Raw genomic sequence first — 19,001 nt, 5'->3', positions numbered from 1 at the left:
GTAGATACGGTGAAAGTTCACCAGGTTCAAGACACATCGATCTATCGTCCGTCGTTCTGCTTCGCCTACCGTAGCTGTGATGTACACATCCTTTGTACGTTGATCTCTGGCTACGCATGATGGCATCAGCGAGCCAAACAGCCGCCAAAGACTGATGTCATAAAAAATTCCGCCATGGGATGGGGGATCGTCGAGTTGCACACTCTTGGTTATGCACTCTTGCTATCACCAGTATGCAGAATCTGTAAGCCAGAGAGATGCAAGTCCTGGAGAAAAGCCCCAAGGCGAAGTTTAATCAGACTAAAGATTAGAATAAGCCTCAGGCTCTTTATAAAGAGCATCTCTCCAAGTCTCCACAAGTACTTGTATTGCTTTCTCTTCAGGCGAATTGCTCTAGTTTATCACATTTTAGTTGCATCCTGAGTGTTGTGCTGCGTATTCAGATGGGTTTTTCATCAATTGTATTGTAGTGCATCATGACTTTGCACATCTATCGTTGTGCTGCTTCATTACGCGACCTGTTTTATTATATCTATTATTGTAGTGCTAAACTGCTGAATGTGGAAGCTGTCAATATCCACTCAAGAACCTAACCTAGCCTATGCAAGCAGAAACAGAACACACTCTTGCTCCGGCTGTTTGACAGGACATGAACACATCATTAATTTGGTCCATCTGTCTTTTATTAGCCTAATGTATCACACTGATTACATCCACCACACATTCAGGACAATAGGATATGTTAGGTTTCTACTCCTATTAAAGCATGCGCATGAGAATCAATACTTTATTCCTTTTTATGTGCTTCTTTTTCGCTCATCTCTGCTGCGTAATTCACATACATCTGTCAACAGTCATTGTCCTGTTTTTTGTTTTGTTTTGTTTTTTCTTCATGTATCCACCTGAAGAGAAGGCAGTAGATGTACTTGTGGAAACTTCGAAATTATAGTGCCTCAAGCTTGTTCTAATCTTTAGTTTGATTTAGGGAGCCATGTGTAGGGTCTAGGTGCATGTTTGTGTCATAGACAACTGTAGGACGTGCGTGCTAAATTGACATTGGGTTACTTTGTCATTAAAGTGGCAACCAATGGTAGCAAGGTGCAACACGCTTTATGTGATTGTGTTCAAGCTATGACCAAGATTACGTAACCCCCAAGGCAAGGCTGTGCAACTCTTGAGTGTATTTCACATACAGTGTTGTCCGCGACAGACTTTCAAGTTGACGTTATTTTCATGATGCAATGCTCCTAGCCCGAGTGATTTACGATGTCTATACAGGGTATCATCTAGTATCACAATGTGACATCACACGTGTTTCCTTGAACTACTCAGTAGTTCGTAAAGTATCGAATGGGGATTCGTCGACGTCCACTGCCACTGGTCACGTACGGATGCATCTGGAAATATGTTTCCCCGCGCATTGCATAAAAAAGATGACGTTCTGTCCTGCTTGTTCTGATAGTGGAGGTGCACACTTTCGGTGGTTATCTACGCTTACATGCTGCATATGGGAGTGTGTTCTATCCAGGGAGTAGTAAAAATTGTAATATTACATATTTATCAGGATGACCCAAGGCAAAGGCTGACCGCCTATCATGGGGTCCGTCGCATTGAAGGATGATGGTAGAAGAGAGTACAGATTGGGAAAGGGGTAAAATAAGTTGTGCTGCTCCTTGGTTCAACCTATGGCACATACTGGTGCAAATTCGCAGAGGTATTGCTGGAAGTTTCTGCATTCTATGGAGTCCTACATATAGATAGCCTTCGTATTGTCTACTTGGTCAATTTGGGAGAAAAAGACTGTAGAAGGGAGTTCACCTTCGCAGATCTACCCATTCTTGTATATCATTAAATTTTGATTTTGATGCAACGTCCGGATATCACCCATCTTCAAACATTAAAAAAAAGTACAATATTTTGTGGAGAAAAGCTCTTATTATTATTATGGTCATGCGTGTGCAGATATACGGCACCTCAATCGACGTTTGGTAGAGCTTGTAGAAGCAAGTAGAATCTACCGTTCAGACCTCAGGCCGCAGTCAGGGTAGGAAAAAAGGAACACATTATATTGTACCATACTTTTACTGTTCATATAGTACTATACGTATGTGGCTTTAAAGCTTTGTGGCCAAACAAAAATTAATGATTTCATTCTGGAACATCATTTGGCTCTCACAGCCCGGCTTGCCAAGAATTCCACATGTACCGCACACATTGAGGTCTGGTGACTTGAATGCATTTGTTCTTTCTTTCACTTCACATCAGTTCTACCATAGCACATAAGCCGGGGTTACTGATGTACACTTGGTTTTTTATTATTTTTTATGTACACTTGGTACTACACAGTAGGATTGTACCAAGAGTATAACGTTACAAGCTAAGGAACTTATTTTACCTTGATTGTACCTATGAGGTTATGTCCATACAGTGCTCGCAATGGGCAGAGCATTCTTACATGCACGGAAGTCAGAACAAGGTTTTTCTTGCACTTTTTTGTTGTTGCAGTGGGTGCATCAGGCTACTGGCATTCACCAATCAAAGCCAGTGATTACTGTGCTGCTCAGTGAAATCCAGTTGCGTCACTCAAGTCTGCACCATTTCCGCACCCCAGTGTTCGCAGGTCTGGGGCTAAGCAGTCAACTATTCCTGCATATTTCACTCCTTAGGGCCTGACTGCATGCCTATAATTATGACTCATTTTAGGGATTGAAAACATGCTTCGGCTTGTCGTGATAAATCTGAGATTCTTATATTAACTTCTTGACTTTGTACTAGGTCAAGATTGGACCTAATAAGTAATAATATAAGCCTCGTGAAAGACCTCAACTTCACCTCGGTCTTGAACTTGGCTTTTATAGTTTTAATTTCTATATTGACTTGGTAATCAGTCAACACAGAATACAGTCACCATGGTCACAGAGAGATTGCTCAGCAGTGTGCGTAGATTGATCAACAAGCTGTGTTTGCATTGGGCTAGCAGGCTAGCTAACAAAATTTAATATTTCATGGGATAGACCAGCTACCAATGATCTAGCTAGGGAGAAATTATGAATAAGCTGAATATGTGTACTGCGAAGTATTTGTACTGATACTCAAAACATTTGCAAAAAACAAAGTTGCAGGATGCCATATCCGTGGGCTTTCAAGAAGTTCTGATCGCTTAGTAAAGGAAGTTCAACGGCAGAAAACACTTTGCAGACATCGTGACTCACTGCACTTTTGTTGAAGAGTGAGACAGGAGGGCGGGAGCACAGAACGAGGACCACACTACATGACTGCACGGTATATCATAATGTATATACAGGAGGTCTGAACACCGGCATAATCCTGAGGCACAGTATAAGCAATACACGCTCAGTCGTTTAATCCAGCATGTCGGCAAAGTCGTCTGCGTCCACGTCGTCATCCGGTGTGGCATGCACTGACTCCGGCTGGTCGGCCTCGATAAACTTCTTGGCCTCCGTTGGCGACACATTGCTGCTGCTTGCCTCATCACTGCTGATGAGTGTCACCCCATTGCTACTTACTAGATTCCAGAAAGAGTTGCTTCCCACGGAGAAGTCACGCTTCACCGTACGGATGTGGCTGTTGAAGACATCCACTTCAGAGAGCTCGATGCAAGCTGCACGCAGCTCCCGTAGGCAACCCAGCGCCTTGGCAAAGAACTGGTCAGAAATCGAATCACGCACCAGCTTGAGCACCATCGCAGACATCTGATCGAATGCTTTTGTCGACAGATCGACGTCACGTCGATTCAGCATGGCGCGGAAATTCTTGACTGGCTCGACGGTGCCAACTTCAGTCACTCCGTCGGCAGTCAGCTCCTCCATTGTAATGCCAAGGGAAACATTGTTACCATCTGCGCTTGTATTAGTACGCTTCGCAGCGGGTGCATCGGCATCCAATGCCAGGTCACTCTGCTGCCAGGCACTTCTGCCATCATCTGCATGCTTTCGCTTCTTCTCCACGACTTCCAGCTTGAAAATCTCGCTGATGCGTTTCAGTTCGGCCGTGCAATCCGTTGCCACTTGTTGTGGCTGGTCGAGGTACGCTCTTAGCACAGCATCCAGCTCCGGTAGAGGTTCGTCGGTCGCCAGCGCCCGTCTCTGTACACACTGGAAGATATGTTGAAGGACTGGGTTGAGCATGTGCTTGGATTGCAGTACCTCGTACGTGTCGCCATCTTCGTCCACTTGATTGCACAGATCCATGTTGCTGATCAGACTGTCCATGATGTCGCTCTGCTCGGTAGTAACCTGCTTGCCGGTCAGCGACGCAAACGTGTACTGGCGTATGTCCTCCATGAACGGCATAGCCGTGAAGATCAGGCACTCGTACAGTGGCCGAATGTGAGCGAAGCACACACCGATCTTGGGTGCCGAGTTGGCACGTGCCACATACCGTACCACTGCCATCTTGTCGGTCTCAGCCAGTGCGTGTACCAGAGCGGAGAAAGCTATAGCAGCGTGCTGGTCACCGGGTGCAGGCACGACCACTGTGACGCTATCACCCAGACGGTTCTGTATCTTCACATTCTGTGCCGCTGTGAAACCGAGCACTTTCATGCTCTTCGTCGTTGTGAACTTCATGGCTTGTTCGTCAATCTTCAACATGGGCACGATGGTTTTACCAAACCGATAGCCTTTCGCCAGATCTGCCTTCTCCACCTCTGTCTCGTCCTCGTCATTTAGATGATATGATCTGTCCATCATTACCTTCATGGCACCAGGCTGAGCAGCTGCTTGACTGACGGCAGACATGCGTTTGAAGCTTGACGGCTTGACGGACTTCACGCGCAGGTACGACCACACATTGATCTTCGTATCGGAACCGATCTCAATGCACCCACGGAAAGTGGACGTCTGCTTTGTTTGCCGTTTTTTGAAGAAACTAAGCACCTCGATGGCGTTCTGAAACGAGACAGACTCGCCGCTTGCCTGCTGCAGAACACGTGTTAGAACGGCTTCTCCCGCTACTTGCATGGGAGTCTTCTTTCCACGATGCACAGGTGGCTGATCATCGCCGTCATCGTCGTCTTGATCTAGATCAGGTCCTACTATCTGCAGCTGGCAGTCTAATTGACCAAATCCCTGAACGATTGCATCCAGCTGATCCTCACTGCACGGACTGCCAGCATTCGTGATCATCAGAATCCGGCGATTACACTTCCTGCCCTGCGTCTCCCTGGCCAGAAGGTCGAGCGCCACCACTAGGCCGTCCACCAAATCGCCACCATCATCACCAGGCACGATTTTGTCCTCCAGATACTGCAGAAACTTCCAATCGCACTGCCCCAGGCTGCGAACTGTGCTCACGTGCTCGTAGCCAGCACCATCGTTCGCCAGGGCGTTGTCCGTGTCGTTCGTGCCAACAAGCACCAGGCCTATTTCATCCTTGGACTGTGAGAACAGTCTCTGCTGCACCACCATGTTCAGCACTTTTACAGCCAAATCTAGATCAGTCCCAGACTCTGTTGGTTGGCACATGCCTGGCCCGACGTCCAAGCAGACGACAATAGCATCTTTGGTTGCAGCCATCACGATCCAGTGGTGATCACTGTATTAAAGCGGAAAACTCTCTAGAATACTGCCTTCAGAACGAAGCACAGCAGACAAACCAACTATGGCATCAGTAAAAGGCTGCTGCTTTACTACTTGATTCAGAAAACTGCCTGCTCCAACAACGTTTTGTTGAGAGATGAACACCACATGTACATGTTTGAGCTTGAACCAACATGTTGGTTTCCCGCGAGAAATGAAAATGTTTTTGTGTTTCCCCGTTGGCGTCACAGAAAATTCACGTGATCCCTCGGTGAGTCACAGGAACTACGTCATCGATGGCACAGTGTACACGTGATCGTGAACGAGTTTGGAGTTTTGGACCATTCAGAAAATTACGAAATAGTTGTAGTGGGATACGAATGTAAATGCTGACGTTTGGCTTTCTCAAGCCACAAGAACCGCTCTGCGAAGTAAGTAAGTTAGTTCAAGCGAATGTGGAAGGCAATACCATTGAGTTGAAAATCCGCGGCTCTTGCTTGTGCCCACCTCACCAGTCTTCGCGAAACACTAAAGTAAAACGTTGCCTGGCTAAATAAAAGTCACACAGCTACTCGACCTCCTAGCTGGTATTCAGTGATACAAACATTGTCTTGAAAATGGCATCAAATGATCCAGCTGCCTCAGAGAACGTGGAGAATGAGTCTCCATTTCAAAGTGACGAGGAGGTTCTTGATGAAGGTAAGCCAGCGTGCGAATATGTTTTGCTGATGTACGCTCTTTCACATTTCTCAGCCCAAATGAATTAGCAGCTCAGCCAACCAACATACGTATATTTTGAGCATTATGATGATCAGCTTGATGGGAATAGTTTTGCGTGTACGTTTTACAAGCCATGTGGTCTGAAGACTTACCACTTCATAAAACTCGATACTTCAATAAATAGACATACACACGTATCTCTCTTATCCGGGCAATCCAGGACCGGGCCAGCAATGCTCATACTGTAACTTGGAAATACATGCATCTGTTACTCTGAATGACGCTCGTTTTGATAGGGAAGTGCCAGAGATCTGGCATATGACGTCACTCTTTCCTCATAATTTGCAAAAGAGTAGTAATATTTTCACTAGAACTCACCCACAGGGTACGCGGCGCCCGGTAGACCGAGGTGCCCGTAACTTCGAGGTCTGGATAAAAGATATAAGGCTGTGATTGTTTGGTCGGATCCAGATCCAGATCCACTGGATCTGCAGCTATCGATTGGTCAAATCCCGATCCAGATCCCTCGGATTTGGATCCAGCAACCTTGCCCCGGGAGCAAAGTTGACTGGATCCAACGGATCCACTTTTTTGCCAAGCATGATATTTGTACGTGTTTGGCGGGTAACAATCATTGTTATACGCATTTAGTGCGCATACACGTGGAAAAGCGTTGTACCATGCAGATGAGTACAACGAGTACGGATCTGGAGTAGCTTTTCAAGAGTGGTTTTTCTACCTCACCATGGTCACGGTATACCAGTAGGAGTGTGTTCCAAATGTGATCGGTTGATTCTGAGGGATCCAGCAGATCTCGGATCTGGATCTGGATTCAGATCCGACGAAACAATTACAGCCTAAGTGTACTTTCACTAATACAGGTGGAATCCTGATAATTCGACTATGGCTTAACAATTCCCACGTAAATATTTCTGGTAATTCGAACCTCGAACTGGACATGTCCGATTAATTAGAAGTCCCACAGATTCCACTCACACAGAAAATGTGTGGGATTTGTGCTGATAATTCGAAGTTAGCAAAGTGTAATTCGAAGTTCACTGTACACTGTACTGGTCAGTTCAGTTTGCATGAGCAGGCTGTGCCGGTCAGTTCAGTGTCCGCAAAATTTGTGTCTAAGGTCCATAGCGCAACTCTGCGTGACCATAAGAGCATTTTGACATACATATTGAGTTGTGGGTTCATGTTTGGATAATTAGAATGTCCGGATATTAAATTAGAAGTTTTTTCCTGGCATTTTGAGGTTCGTATTATCAGGATTTCACCTGTACAAGATCACCCCAGAGCCGTACCCTGTGACAGTCTACGTACGATATTCTGGAGGGTGCAGAATGGCACAATGACTGGACCATTTCGAGTATGGCTTCTTTTCTGTTGAATCTGGAACAGTGCATTTTCCAGTATACTATATTGATCTTGATATTTCGTCTTGTCATGTCCATGCTGTGGTGGGAGAATGATCTCTTTGCCATGTGTTTGTTTTATGTGCGTGTGTGTGTATACACGCATGGGCATGTTGGTTCGCTTGCATGTGTGCGATACATTAGCTCCTGCATCCGGCATTGTCGTTGAGTTGAATGCAGATGACACTGTAAGTTCCATTGGTGCTTCAGCAAATACATGTACTGTACTAAGAGTAGGACTTGGAGTCTTGAAGACTGCATACGAAGCAGTACTCAGTATGTGTATGTATGCAGGGACTTCTACATTTGTCCTTTAGCCCTCTTTTATCCGGACCGCATCCGAACACCAGACCTCAGACCTCAGACATGCCCATCGCGGAAGCGATGATAGCGAACAGCTATGTTAGACATAGCAACTTGTGCACCACACACACACACACGCACACACACACACACACACACACACACACACACACACACACACACACACACACACACACACACACACACACACACACTTGTACTTGTTGCTCACTGCCAAAACTGGTCACGTGGGTCTCCCCGGGAGAGGGGAGAGAGACTCAAAAGGAATCTTGGAAAGATGACTCAACTGGCTATTGAACCGCCCAACGGCCGACACCCCCTGAAATCCCAAAACTCTGGGTGGACCTGAAAATGATCCCACTTATGGGCTCACCACACCTCAGTAAGTGGGTGAGGACAAGGTGCAGAAAAAGGATTGACGGCATCAGGGTATCCGTCCTGGGATCCAACTGCAGTTACCCCTGCCCCCAGTGAAGGTAATACTTGCTACTAGTGTGGGTGGCACACACACACACACACACATACACACACACACGCACCTTACCGATACATCGCCGATACTTACTTACTTCCTGCAGAGTAACACCTACCCTCACGTATTCACGCCCAGTTGTTAGTCTTCATAGCATTTGGTTTTCATTTCCATACATGTACAATACGTACAAATGTAGTTCCATATGTATTGGACCTTTGTTGTCATTCACTTCAGTTTTTAAAATCCTCATGATGGGTCGAGCCGGAAAATTTGGTGAAATATAAAGTCAGTCATTCACAGTGGACAAGTGGGTTTTGGTACATGGCTGTTGTGTTCTGTAGGAGGTTGATTTTACACACTGTGGACTCACAGATTTATCAGTGCTGCAACCACTCGGGAAACTAGAGGTGAGTAAGCACTGCTGGCGTTTTCTAAGATCCCCGCTTTGATTTCTCCTGTGTATAATCTGTTTTTGAAATGTTTTTGTTTGTTTGCTTTCTGATGTTTTCTGCTTGCTGAGCTCTTTGCTCTGTGTTTGGTCTGGAGCCACCCCTTGATTTAGGCACCATTGCCTTTGGGTTATCCGTACTTTCACTAATAATAATGAAAATGTTGAACGGTCTCTGCTGGGATGACAGCTACACCATAGCTCAGTTTTTAGAGCATCGCTGGCCTCAAGCGAAGGTCCCTGGTGCGATTCCTGGTGGTGACAGTCAATTTGTTTCCTCAGACGTTTCCCTTTTCCATTCCCTCAACTGGTGAATATAATCTGTTACCCTAGAAATGCTGGCTCCAGTCTGACTGTCAGCTCTTTCGGCCTTCTGCAACTCTTCGGCTGAGTTTGTCCTATGGACGTCTGGACGAAAAGTTGAAGATCACAGTAGACTTAGTGTCTCCTCACCACCAGCAGCATGCCGTCCATGTAAAGTAGTACCTCTTCTAGTACTTGTACATTTTCTAATTGGATTTTCCTATTTATTGGACCGGATTTATCGCCATTGCTTTCTTTGCTTGCACTCTTCGAGCTCTTCATCCCGCGCACCACCAAGTTTCGCCCGGCTTGTTATCAAATAAAGGCAAACTTCTCAGTACCTGTACATTTTGTTGTTGCTGTGTTGCTGTGTACACTTGCATGTGAATGTGCTCTGCCAGGTGGTTGGTGCTCGGCGGAATCGCATATCCTGCATCGGCGACAACCTGACGCAAAGTGCCGAGTCGCTGAAGGAAGTCGACCTGTATGATAACCGCGTGGAGGCGATTGAAGCTGCCGTCGAGTCATTCACCAATCTTGAGTAAGTGTGGATATGTAATTTCCTTCTCAACCTTTCTTCGCATAATTGTAACATTGCATGGTAGTTTTCTTTGTGTCCTCTCGTCAGGAGAGCCACCGAGCTCGTTGGCTGAGAGCAAGATATTGTCTTTAGCCTTTACCTTTCCTCCTTGTTTCACACATGCCTACATGTGCCTGAAGCAAGCGGATTGTTTTAGTTTCTCCATACTGTAGCACGTTGACCGGTTGCCTGAGCTTTCCCGTATCATGTTTCAAGAACATGGTCAGTGTCTTTCTTTACAAAATAACATCCCGTGACAGTAACAGGGTAGCTGATTGACTGCTTTGACATTGTGCTTGCTTTAGGATTTTGGACCTATCCTTCAACCGCGTCCGCACGTTGGAAAACCTTCGTCTGCACAAGCTGAAGCGGCTTTTCATCGCCAGCAACAGGATCTCTAAGATCAATGAATTGGGTAGTGTGCCGGAGCTGACAGTACTGGAGTTGGGATCGAATCGCTTACGGGTGAGTTCTATGCATTCGTCAGTCGTGAATCAGAACCATTCTGCTATCAGGTCCTCTACATGTAGATTGAAGTTGAATTGTGTTAGCTCTCCTTTCTGTATATCCAAGGTGTGTGTGTGTGTGGGGGGGGGGGGGGGAGGGGGCAGTTCTGCTCTCTGCAGCCTGTCTCTATTGTGCATCCAGCCTGTATTGCAGCGACTTTTAATTGCGTTAGCTCTCCTTTCTCTACATCTCAGGCGCAGGGGGGGGGAGCTATCTCTAGTGTACATACAGCCTGCATTGCAATAACTTTTAACTCTTTATTGGCTGGCCCATACATTGATCGAACACCGATGTTCGATGGGGTAGGCATTTTGAAATTATCGTAACTTGGTCAAATCTCGGTCTTTCGGAGAGATCGAAATATGTAGGTCGAAGAGAAAACTCTCAGCTGTCGCCTCAAACAATTTTCAAAGCGATACAAAGAGCGGTTCGTAAGTTATAGCACTCGTAATATTGGTCCCGGGACATTTGTGCTCAGAGTGCGATGCGTGGGTCAACAGCCGGGATTTTCCCTGCTTGCGTCACCTGTTGACAAGGCTACACCGATTCAACTTCAAAAGCAGGTTCCCGGGAGTGTCTACGAAAATTTTGAGTTTGATACGAGCAACAGGAGTGAAATGGTGGATAGAGATAGATCTCGAGCGTGAGCCCAGCGCTGGTGGGCCTTCCCTGGCTTGCAGCGCTGGGCCAGTGCATCCCATGGAGTCGAGTGTAGGCTCATTGCGCTCCTCTCGTCAAGGCCTTTCCAGGATGCCCAAGATCGTGGAATTTGTCCAGTGCAAACTAAAGTTACGTCCAATTTAGTTACAGGTTTGGCGATTGCGTGGGCTTGTTTATATTTTAATCGGCCAATAAAGGGTTAAAAGGGATATCGACTTGAAAATTTAGTAACATGTATATCATTGCAATGCCTCAATAGTGTGAGGAATGGTGCATGTTAGGTTCTCTAGACAAGAGACATACATAAAACTCTCCTCCTCCATGCGCTCTAAAGCCGACCGTTGCTACCCTCTGTAGCCATTACTCACACCAATAATCTCAAACAACAAAGGGGTCACGGGTAAAACATTTCCTTCTGACAGCTGTTTCGCCTATCAAAGAAGGTGATACTGGATATTGTAATTGACATGGCAATGGCAATGGTAATGGTAGCAATGGTCGGCTTTAGAGCGCATGCAGGAGGAGAGTTGTATGTATTTAGAAACATGTAGCGAACCATGGACATACCCTTTACATAAACCACTCGAAGGAGACCATATTTTCCTTAGTGCCCTATTTTCTTGTGAATCAAGACTGAAGAATATTTACAAGGGGAGAGCGATAATATAGGTGAGTCGGAGTGCATGCCTGTAGCTGTAGTGTGCCGTGAAAGTGTCTTGCGTACAGCGTCAGCAGAAATACACAAGCGATAAAGATACTAGTACAAACGCATCGAAATAAGCTCCCAGGGAGTAGCGAAGAATCAAAGAGAAGCAAGAAGAGCACCAAGTTGTGGAACTAAAACAGCTCCACGTGCATGTAGCTGAAAAGGTGACACATAAAGATACGCACGGTGCAACGAGTCCAACCGTGAGCATGAAAATGGATAGTGAAGGCCATCGAAGATGCCGATAGTCGTACACACAGTCCGTGTTGGATGTCAGTGCGTGTGCAAACCAAAGTGCATGGGTTCAAAGGGTGCCCGGAACGGAAACATTAGAAATGCAACGAATTGCAAGGTGAGAAAAGGGTGCCCAGAATTGAACCTTAGAAATGCAACGAAGTGCAAGGTGAAAAAGAGGTGTCACAAAGGGATGCGAGTGATTGAACGTACAAATCATGCACTGAACAAGGATACCTGTATATGTAGCTGTGAATTCTTGGTTATATACATGCATTGTGCTCGTGACTACGAATAAATCCGATCGCATTCGCGACAAAACAGCCGAATGGTGCCGTTCACAGTTTTATTGATAGACAAGAGACAAGTAGTTTATTGGTTAGAATATACTAATATAAAAAACGAGAGAAGATTCAATCTGTAAACGACAGGGAAGACTCTCAAAAAGATACGTGCGTGCATACACATTAGAGCTAAAGTTGTACGGCATTACATCGTAACGAAACACGCCCCTTCGAAGATAAAATTCCATGGGTGTCAACCAGACACAGAATAACAGAGTGACGTAATAATAATTATACTCTCATGAGAGGCATGCGCTGTTCTTGCGGCACATTGTCGCGAAGTGGTTCATGCCCTTGCATTTACGACACTCTTTGCCCTTGGCAGGACACATTGACTTGTTATGCTGAGATCGTCCGCACTGCGGGCACTTCGCCGGCTTGTCAGCTGGAGCAGATCTTGGCTTACTAGTCAAAGCGGATTTGCTGCGTTGGTACGAGGACCTTTTCACGGCATTTACGGATGCAGGTACCATGCCGTCTCCGGTCTGCTGTGCGACTTCCTCAGCCCTGCGAATCTTGGCCGCGGTTTCCAGAGTGAGGGACGGAGCTGCCAGGAGCTTATGGCATGTGTTTTTTCGGTTGCTGTCGCTGCTGCTGCTGGGAAGTGACTTGCCTGGTGACTTCTTTTTTAATAAGAGCGCCAATCTCTTCTGAGGTTGGAGGCAGTGCTTGTACATCCATCTTTTCTTTTGGCTTGTCTTTTCTGGCTGAGTTTAAATCAGTCCGACATTGTTTAGCGATGATGCAAGCTTGTCTTAGCCCAGAAAGATATTCGAAACGGTAAATGTGTTGACTGGCAAAAACGCTGGTTGCTTTCTCAGATGCAAGTCTTTCTGCAAGAGTGTTGAAATCAGTGTGAGCTTCAGTTAGTGTAGCTTCCGCTTTACTCAACTTGGTAGTGCAGGCGGCTATTTGCTTACTCACATATTCTGTGCACTCAATCAAACTGGCCTTATCTGATAACTTGGAAAACTTCTTAACGATATGATCCTGAAAAGAGTTTCCATCGATATTTGACTTTGCAACTTCTCTTTCTTTGCCGACTGCTCTGATATAACCTTCCTACTGGTAAATACACGATTAACGCACCAGGTAACGTACCTCTCTAGCTCACCATCGGGTAGAGGACGGGCGCCAGGGCAGGTATCGGGTGAGGGATCGGCAGTATCGGCAGAGTCGACGGTTGCAGCTGCAGAAGACTTAGCGTTGATTGGAGCGTCGATTAGGGCGACATCATCATCGTCATCATCATTATCGAAAGCAGTGTCTTCACGCTGGCGTTTAGAGGTTCTCATTGAGGTGACACCTCCTACACAAACAAATGCGACATTCTTTTTTGTTACTGACCGGTTTCACTACAAAGTGTTGATCATCAGAGTAACACAAAAGAATGTCGCATTTGTTTGTGTAGGAGGTGTCACCTCAATAAGAATTCGGTCCCGCATCATGTCATCCATCACCTTGCGGAGGCGCTGGGGCAAGTGCTACACAACTGGGGTGTACATGTACTACACAGCTCCATGTCGGGGAAATCGCACTGTGCAAACAGTTCCCTCATCGCTGTGAAGAATGAGTCAAACGACTCATTCCGCTGCTGCTTCCTGTTATAGAATGCAATCCTATCAAGGATGGGATTCCGCTGCCGTCGGATATATGCTTTCACGGCTATGATTATCTCCGGAGCATCTGCTTTGTGGGATGCGACAATTACATCCTCGCGCATCAAACGCCGAATGTCTGCATCAAAAGCTTGACGAAGAGCTGATACCCGAGTCTCACGACTTTGGCTGACGAGGTTCTGACACATAGCATAGTCATTCCAAGCTTCCTCCCATGATGTCGTGAAATCGGCCATGGTTGCGGTGCTGAGCAATACTGGTCGCTCGACGGGAATTGGTTTCTGACTGTGAGAATTGGTCGAGGTGCTTCGCTGTACCTGGTTGTTGCGCGTTGCGTTCTCAACCAGTGCGGTGAGGCTTTCATCTGCTGCTGCTGCATCAAGGCGAGCAGTGATGCAATTTCTGCGCTGACAGGGCAAATTCCAGAGTCCGCGATCACAATTCTACAAATTCTACAACTACAAGTACACCTATGCTACACCGTCACGATCGATCGTTTGAAAATAGAAGGCTGCAGAATTCACGGACAACTACAGGCTGTCAAATATTCTGTACTCAGGTTACTAGTAGTTCACTGCGCCATGTTAGGTTCGGTAGACAAGAGACAAGTAGTTTACTAGTTAGAATACACCAAGAAGAAAAACTGAGAAGATTCAATCTGTAAACGACACAGAAGACTCTCAAAAAGATATGTGCGTGCACACACAGTAGAGCTATTAACGTTGTACGACATAATGTCATAACATAACAGTGCGTACAGAATCTACAGATGATCACTTGGCACATCGTGTTCCTGACAAACTTCTTGCACACAATGCACACAGTTAATACTTTGTGACCAGCCAGCCACCAGCCACCACGTGTACACTGCTCTTTGGTTTTGCGTTGCAGAAACTCGAGGGAATGGAGGAGCTGCCGAAATTGGAACAGCTCTACGTGGGGCGAAACAAGATTACGAGCTTGCAGGTACGCAGGTGTGGAGGTCAAGGTGTATGTAGTTTGCCATGTTGGGTATTTTTAAAACTCAGCTACTGTGTGTGTGTGTGTGTGTGTGTGTGTGTGTGTGTGTGTGTGTGTGTGTGTGTGTGTGTGTGTGTGTGTGTGTGTGTGTGTGTGTGTGTGTGTGTGTGTGCATGCATGTGTGTGTGTGTGTGTGTGTGTGTGTGTGTGTGTGTGTGTGTGTGTGTGTGTGCTTGTGTGTGCATGTGTGTGTGTACGTGTGTGTTTAGAAGCCTTTGTGTGAGCGTGCGTGTGTAAGGGTTTGAGGCCTACACCTGCCCATACTCATGCCATTAGAAGCGCGGCCTTCTATTTTTTTCAATACTGGCTTTGGTGAGGCTTGTATTGAAAAGGGGCTTGTTATTTCAGCATACCTTTGCAGAATGCACTGGCTCCACAGTGTCCACAGTTGCATGTCCCTCATTTTTTTAATTTCTCATGTGATATATGCATTCTGTATCATTATTCTACCTTCATTCTTGCATTCCAATCATGATGCCATATGGGCAACTACCACTGAACTGCTTCGATACGTGTGAATGAGGTTTTATTCAAGAAGAGTGTTTATTTTTCTAACGGTCTTGGCAGGCGGCTTTTTGAAGGTCCAGAAGGGCTTTTTAAAATAGTTAAATTCCAGAGGGGCTTCTTTTCAAGTGAGTACAATGTCTGACTTGACTCTTTGCTGCACAGATTGCTCATGATTATGATTGCGGCCGTGTGACTGACTGTGTGTGTGTGTGTGTGTGTGTGTGTGTGTGTGTGTGTGTGTGTGTGTGTGTGTGTGTGTGTGTGTGTCTGTGTGTGTCTGTGTGTGTGTCCTGTGTAGAACCTGTACCCGCTTGTGAATCTAACACTACTCAGTATACAGGTGAGTGAATGAGTGTACTACTGGTATGCCGTGTTGACTGTTCAATTGCCAGCTAGCTGTGCCGTGTGCTACAAGTACAGAGCACATGTACATGTGCACGTGAGAGTGAGATAGAATTTTTTTCCCCAATACATTAGTTTAAGAGGAAAACTAGAGGAAAACAAACAAACACAAGAAGCAAGAATGACAAGAAAAGCAGAAAGATGAACATGATATAAATGAGCATGGCAATCGACCTCAACAGAGGTAGAATTTAGCCCCCGTGAACTTGTGAGTAGGTGCCGTGTGATTTCCTTGCAGGATTCGGTGGCGTTACCTGGGTGTTTAGTAGGTCTTTAGCTTGTCGTATCCAACACAAGGCTGCAGATTCCACACAAACTCTGACCTTGTGTGTTTACTTGTTTACAGCCTGGGCATAGGTAGAGTGCATTACTTGTTTACAGCCTGGGCATAGGTAGAGTGCATTCACTCTACTGTATCGCATTTTCTTCTTCTCTTGCAAGTGCTTTCCTCTTTGTTTGTTGTTTGCGCGTGTTGTAAGCTGCCCGTTTCTCCTATATCTTTTGGCCCCATTTTGACGTTTGGAACGTTGAAGAGAAATCGTGCTTCCTTTGGTGCGTGCCCATTCGTGTGCCTTGGTGTTCACAGAGCAATCGTCTGACCAAGATCGAGGGTTTGGAGTGCCTCGTGAACCTGGACAGCCTCTACCTCAGCCACAATGGCATCGAGAAGGTGGAAGGCTTGGAAAACAACGTATGTCACCTATTCTATATTCCGTTCGTTGGTCACAAATGTATTTCTTACCAGCCTGTCCTGTAGGGGCATCCAGATCAGTGGGAAACTAACAGGAGTCTGCATTGTAATTGTACATTACTGCTACTTCAGAAGTATTGTGCTGCTTGCACCTCGGCAGTACTCTTTCAGATACATGTGCTAATGGTATTGTCATGTGATGAAACAGCCTACTGTGTAACAAGTTAAGAGTGGCGGTTGAGAGCACACGCTGAACATCACCACCCGCGCCAGGCGTAAACTGATGAATAATGATAATGTTGAAAGGAGACAGTATGGACGTGCGAGGCGTCACAGACCTGTGTGCATGTAGATATAGTAGAGCGTGTGATGTGTTTGGCGTCTGCCGACCGCCATTTTACAGACTGCATAGAGCGCTGCGTGTGCCGTCTTCAAATACATTCTCCTGGTTTTCTCTGTTGTTTGTATGTTGCATAATAGCCAGAGTAGTAATTTTACTACTCCCTGCTATAGTTGTATCATGTCACCGCTTCTCTCCAGAGTTTCTCTAGAATGAATTACCGTTCTAATGTGGTATTGACCTGTGCTTTGGCTTCTGTTATTGTGCTCTGGTATGTGCAGCTGAAGTTGACCACTCTCGACTTGGGCAACAACCGAGTCAAGAAGATTGAGAACGTCTCGCATCTGACAGCACTGGAGGAGTTCTGGGTAAGCAGGATAGTACTTGGGGGTCATCTGGTTTTAAAATGTGCATGCTTCAGAGAGTGTATGTACATATGTGTGTGTGTGTGTGTGTGTGTGTGTGTGTGTGTGTGTGTGTGTGTGTGTGTGTGTGTGTGTGTGTGTGTGTGTGTGCGTGTGCTTTCAAAATGCATGTTGTGCAGGCAGAAAAATTGAAATTGAAAATAATTCACGGTTCACATTCTACGCAGTTAGACTGGGCTGTTCGCATGCGTAGGAACACCACCACTCTCCTGGATCAATGGCGCCAGTGTAGCTCCTAAAGAAATGCATGTGTTTCTTTCAACGAAAGTAGGCAGGTAGCAGGCTTTCCCAACATCCTGCTTTGTCCGGCACAAGCCCGCGTTGGACTTATCATGTGAAGCAACACAGCTCAGTGTATAGCTGGTCAGATTGCTTGTCAAAGCCAAGGCTGTTACCCCTGATGTTTGGGTTGTTACCTCTGTGGTGTTTGGGTTGCTACTTCGATGATGCCTGCTCAAGGGAAGCAGATCACTTATCGGCATGTTCTTGGCATTGCACTTCTTCTCAAGTTGAGTGGTAGGGATTTGTCAACAGTACTCAGTGCCATTTTGTCAGTCGCTTCGGGTCTACAATGTACTTTGACATACTCGCCGTGTGGTTATTTTATCTCCTTCTTCTTGCACGTGTGTAGTTCAATAACAACCAGATCTCATCCTGGGAGGATGTGCAGTGTTTGACGAATGCCACGAACATACAGACGGTCTACTTGGAGGCTAACCCGATCGCCAAGGACCCTGCGTACAGACGCAAGCTGAAGCTGACTCTTCCATCGCTGACTCAGATTGATGCTACTATGTGCTAAGCGAGGAATACTGTTGCCGTGCGATGGGTTTTGTTCTCAGCCATCATCTTCACCCAAGCAAGTAGCGGATTCTAGGAATGAAGGAATCCTTTGCTGAGATGACTGGCTCTTTGCTTATTGGCTGATCTTCGTAACACATTGCTGCATGGCTTTCTCCTCACGGCCACCGCCCATTGCCAGCCAGCACAGTTCTAATGCCAAAGGTAATGGCTACCAGGCGGTTTAAACACTGCTCTTTTGACACCCGCTGGATACCTGTACTGGATGTAGGGTCCTGCTTCATCATCCTTTCCTTTCTATTGAAATTCAAGCAATGTCCCAGATATGAGTGCAGAATGACCTGGCTGCGTGCAAAGAAGACATACTAGTCGCCCTTTCGGGTCTCGGTTGCGCTGACCTTCGCAGACATGCTCTGTACGAATCGCAGCTCTACCCATTCAACCTCTAGGTTAAACTACTGTGCCCTAGCGTCTCTTTATCTGTCAAATTATTTTCTAATTGATTTACGAGTTTTGCCTTTTTTTTAAAATACTTCAAGTAAATAAAACGCCATTGTGCTCATGTATTACTTTTTTTTTTTGAAGTACTTTAGCGTGTTGCCTGATATAATAGCACATTGCATTAGCTTTGCATGTGCTCATTCATAGCACAGTGTACAGTACAGTGATTACTAGTGTACACGACGACTTCTACAACAAAAAAAGAAATTTTCTAAATCCTACCAACCCCTAGGAGTAACGAGGGTCCGAACCTGGGTTTTCCCAATACGGTTCAAATGGTCGCAAGACCGGGACTCTGCCAGCCGGGTTATGGTTGCAGTCAGGAGCACTACGCGTCCTTGCCTTGTAACATGCTGTCAAAATCGAAAAACATGTTAAACTACCAAGCAAGGCTTCTGTGTATAATTATATTGTACAGTAGTAGCCAGTCATT

At 46.0% G+C, this 19,001-nt stretch overlaps 2 protein-coding genes across 2 annotated transcripts; one reads left to right on the top strand and one right to left on the bottom strand.

Annotated features, from left to right (window-relative positions):
• Nucleotides 1–2,922: 2,922 nt before the first annotated feature.
• LOC135815643 (X-ray repair cross-complementing protein 5-like) lies at nucleotides 2,923–5,698 on the bottom strand. The gene has a single exon (XM_065328965.1). The coding sequence runs from the start codon at nucleotides 5,535–5,537 to the stop codon at nucleotides 3,363–3,365; it is 2,175 nt and encodes a 724-aa protein (XP_065185037.1). The 5' UTR covers nucleotides 5,538–5,698; the 3' UTR covers nucleotides 2,923–3,362.
• Nucleotides 5,699–5,898: 200 nt separating this feature from the next.
• Nucleotides 5,899–18,789, top strand: LOC135815651 (protein phosphatase 1 regulatory subunit 7-like). Its single transcript, XM_065328974.1, has 10 exons — nucleotides 5,899–6,239; nucleotides 7,826–7,869; nucleotides 8,822–8,887; nucleotides 9,633–9,772; nucleotides 10,117–10,276; nucleotides 14,773–14,847; nucleotides 15,707–15,748; nucleotides 16,397–16,501; nucleotides 17,123–17,209; nucleotides 17,898–18,789. The coding sequence occupies exons 1-10, from the start codon at nucleotides 6,158–6,160 to the stop codon at nucleotides 18,066–18,068; spliced, it is 972 nt and encodes a 323-aa protein (XP_065185046.1). The 5' UTR covers nucleotides 5,899–6,157; the 3' UTR covers nucleotides 18,069–18,789.
• The last annotated feature ends 212 nt before the right edge of the window (nucleotides 18,790–19,001 follow it).

This window comes from Sycon ciliatum, chromosome 4 (genome assembly GCF_964019385.1).
Source record: "Sycon ciliatum chromosome 4, ocSycCili1.1, whole genome shotgun sequence".
Classification (NCBI taxonomy): Eukaryota; Metazoa; Porifera; class Calcarea; order Leucosolenida; family Sycettidae; genus Sycon; species Sycon ciliatum.
Note: the sequence above shows the minus strand (reverse complement) of the source record. Positions and strands in the feature narration are given on the sequence as shown.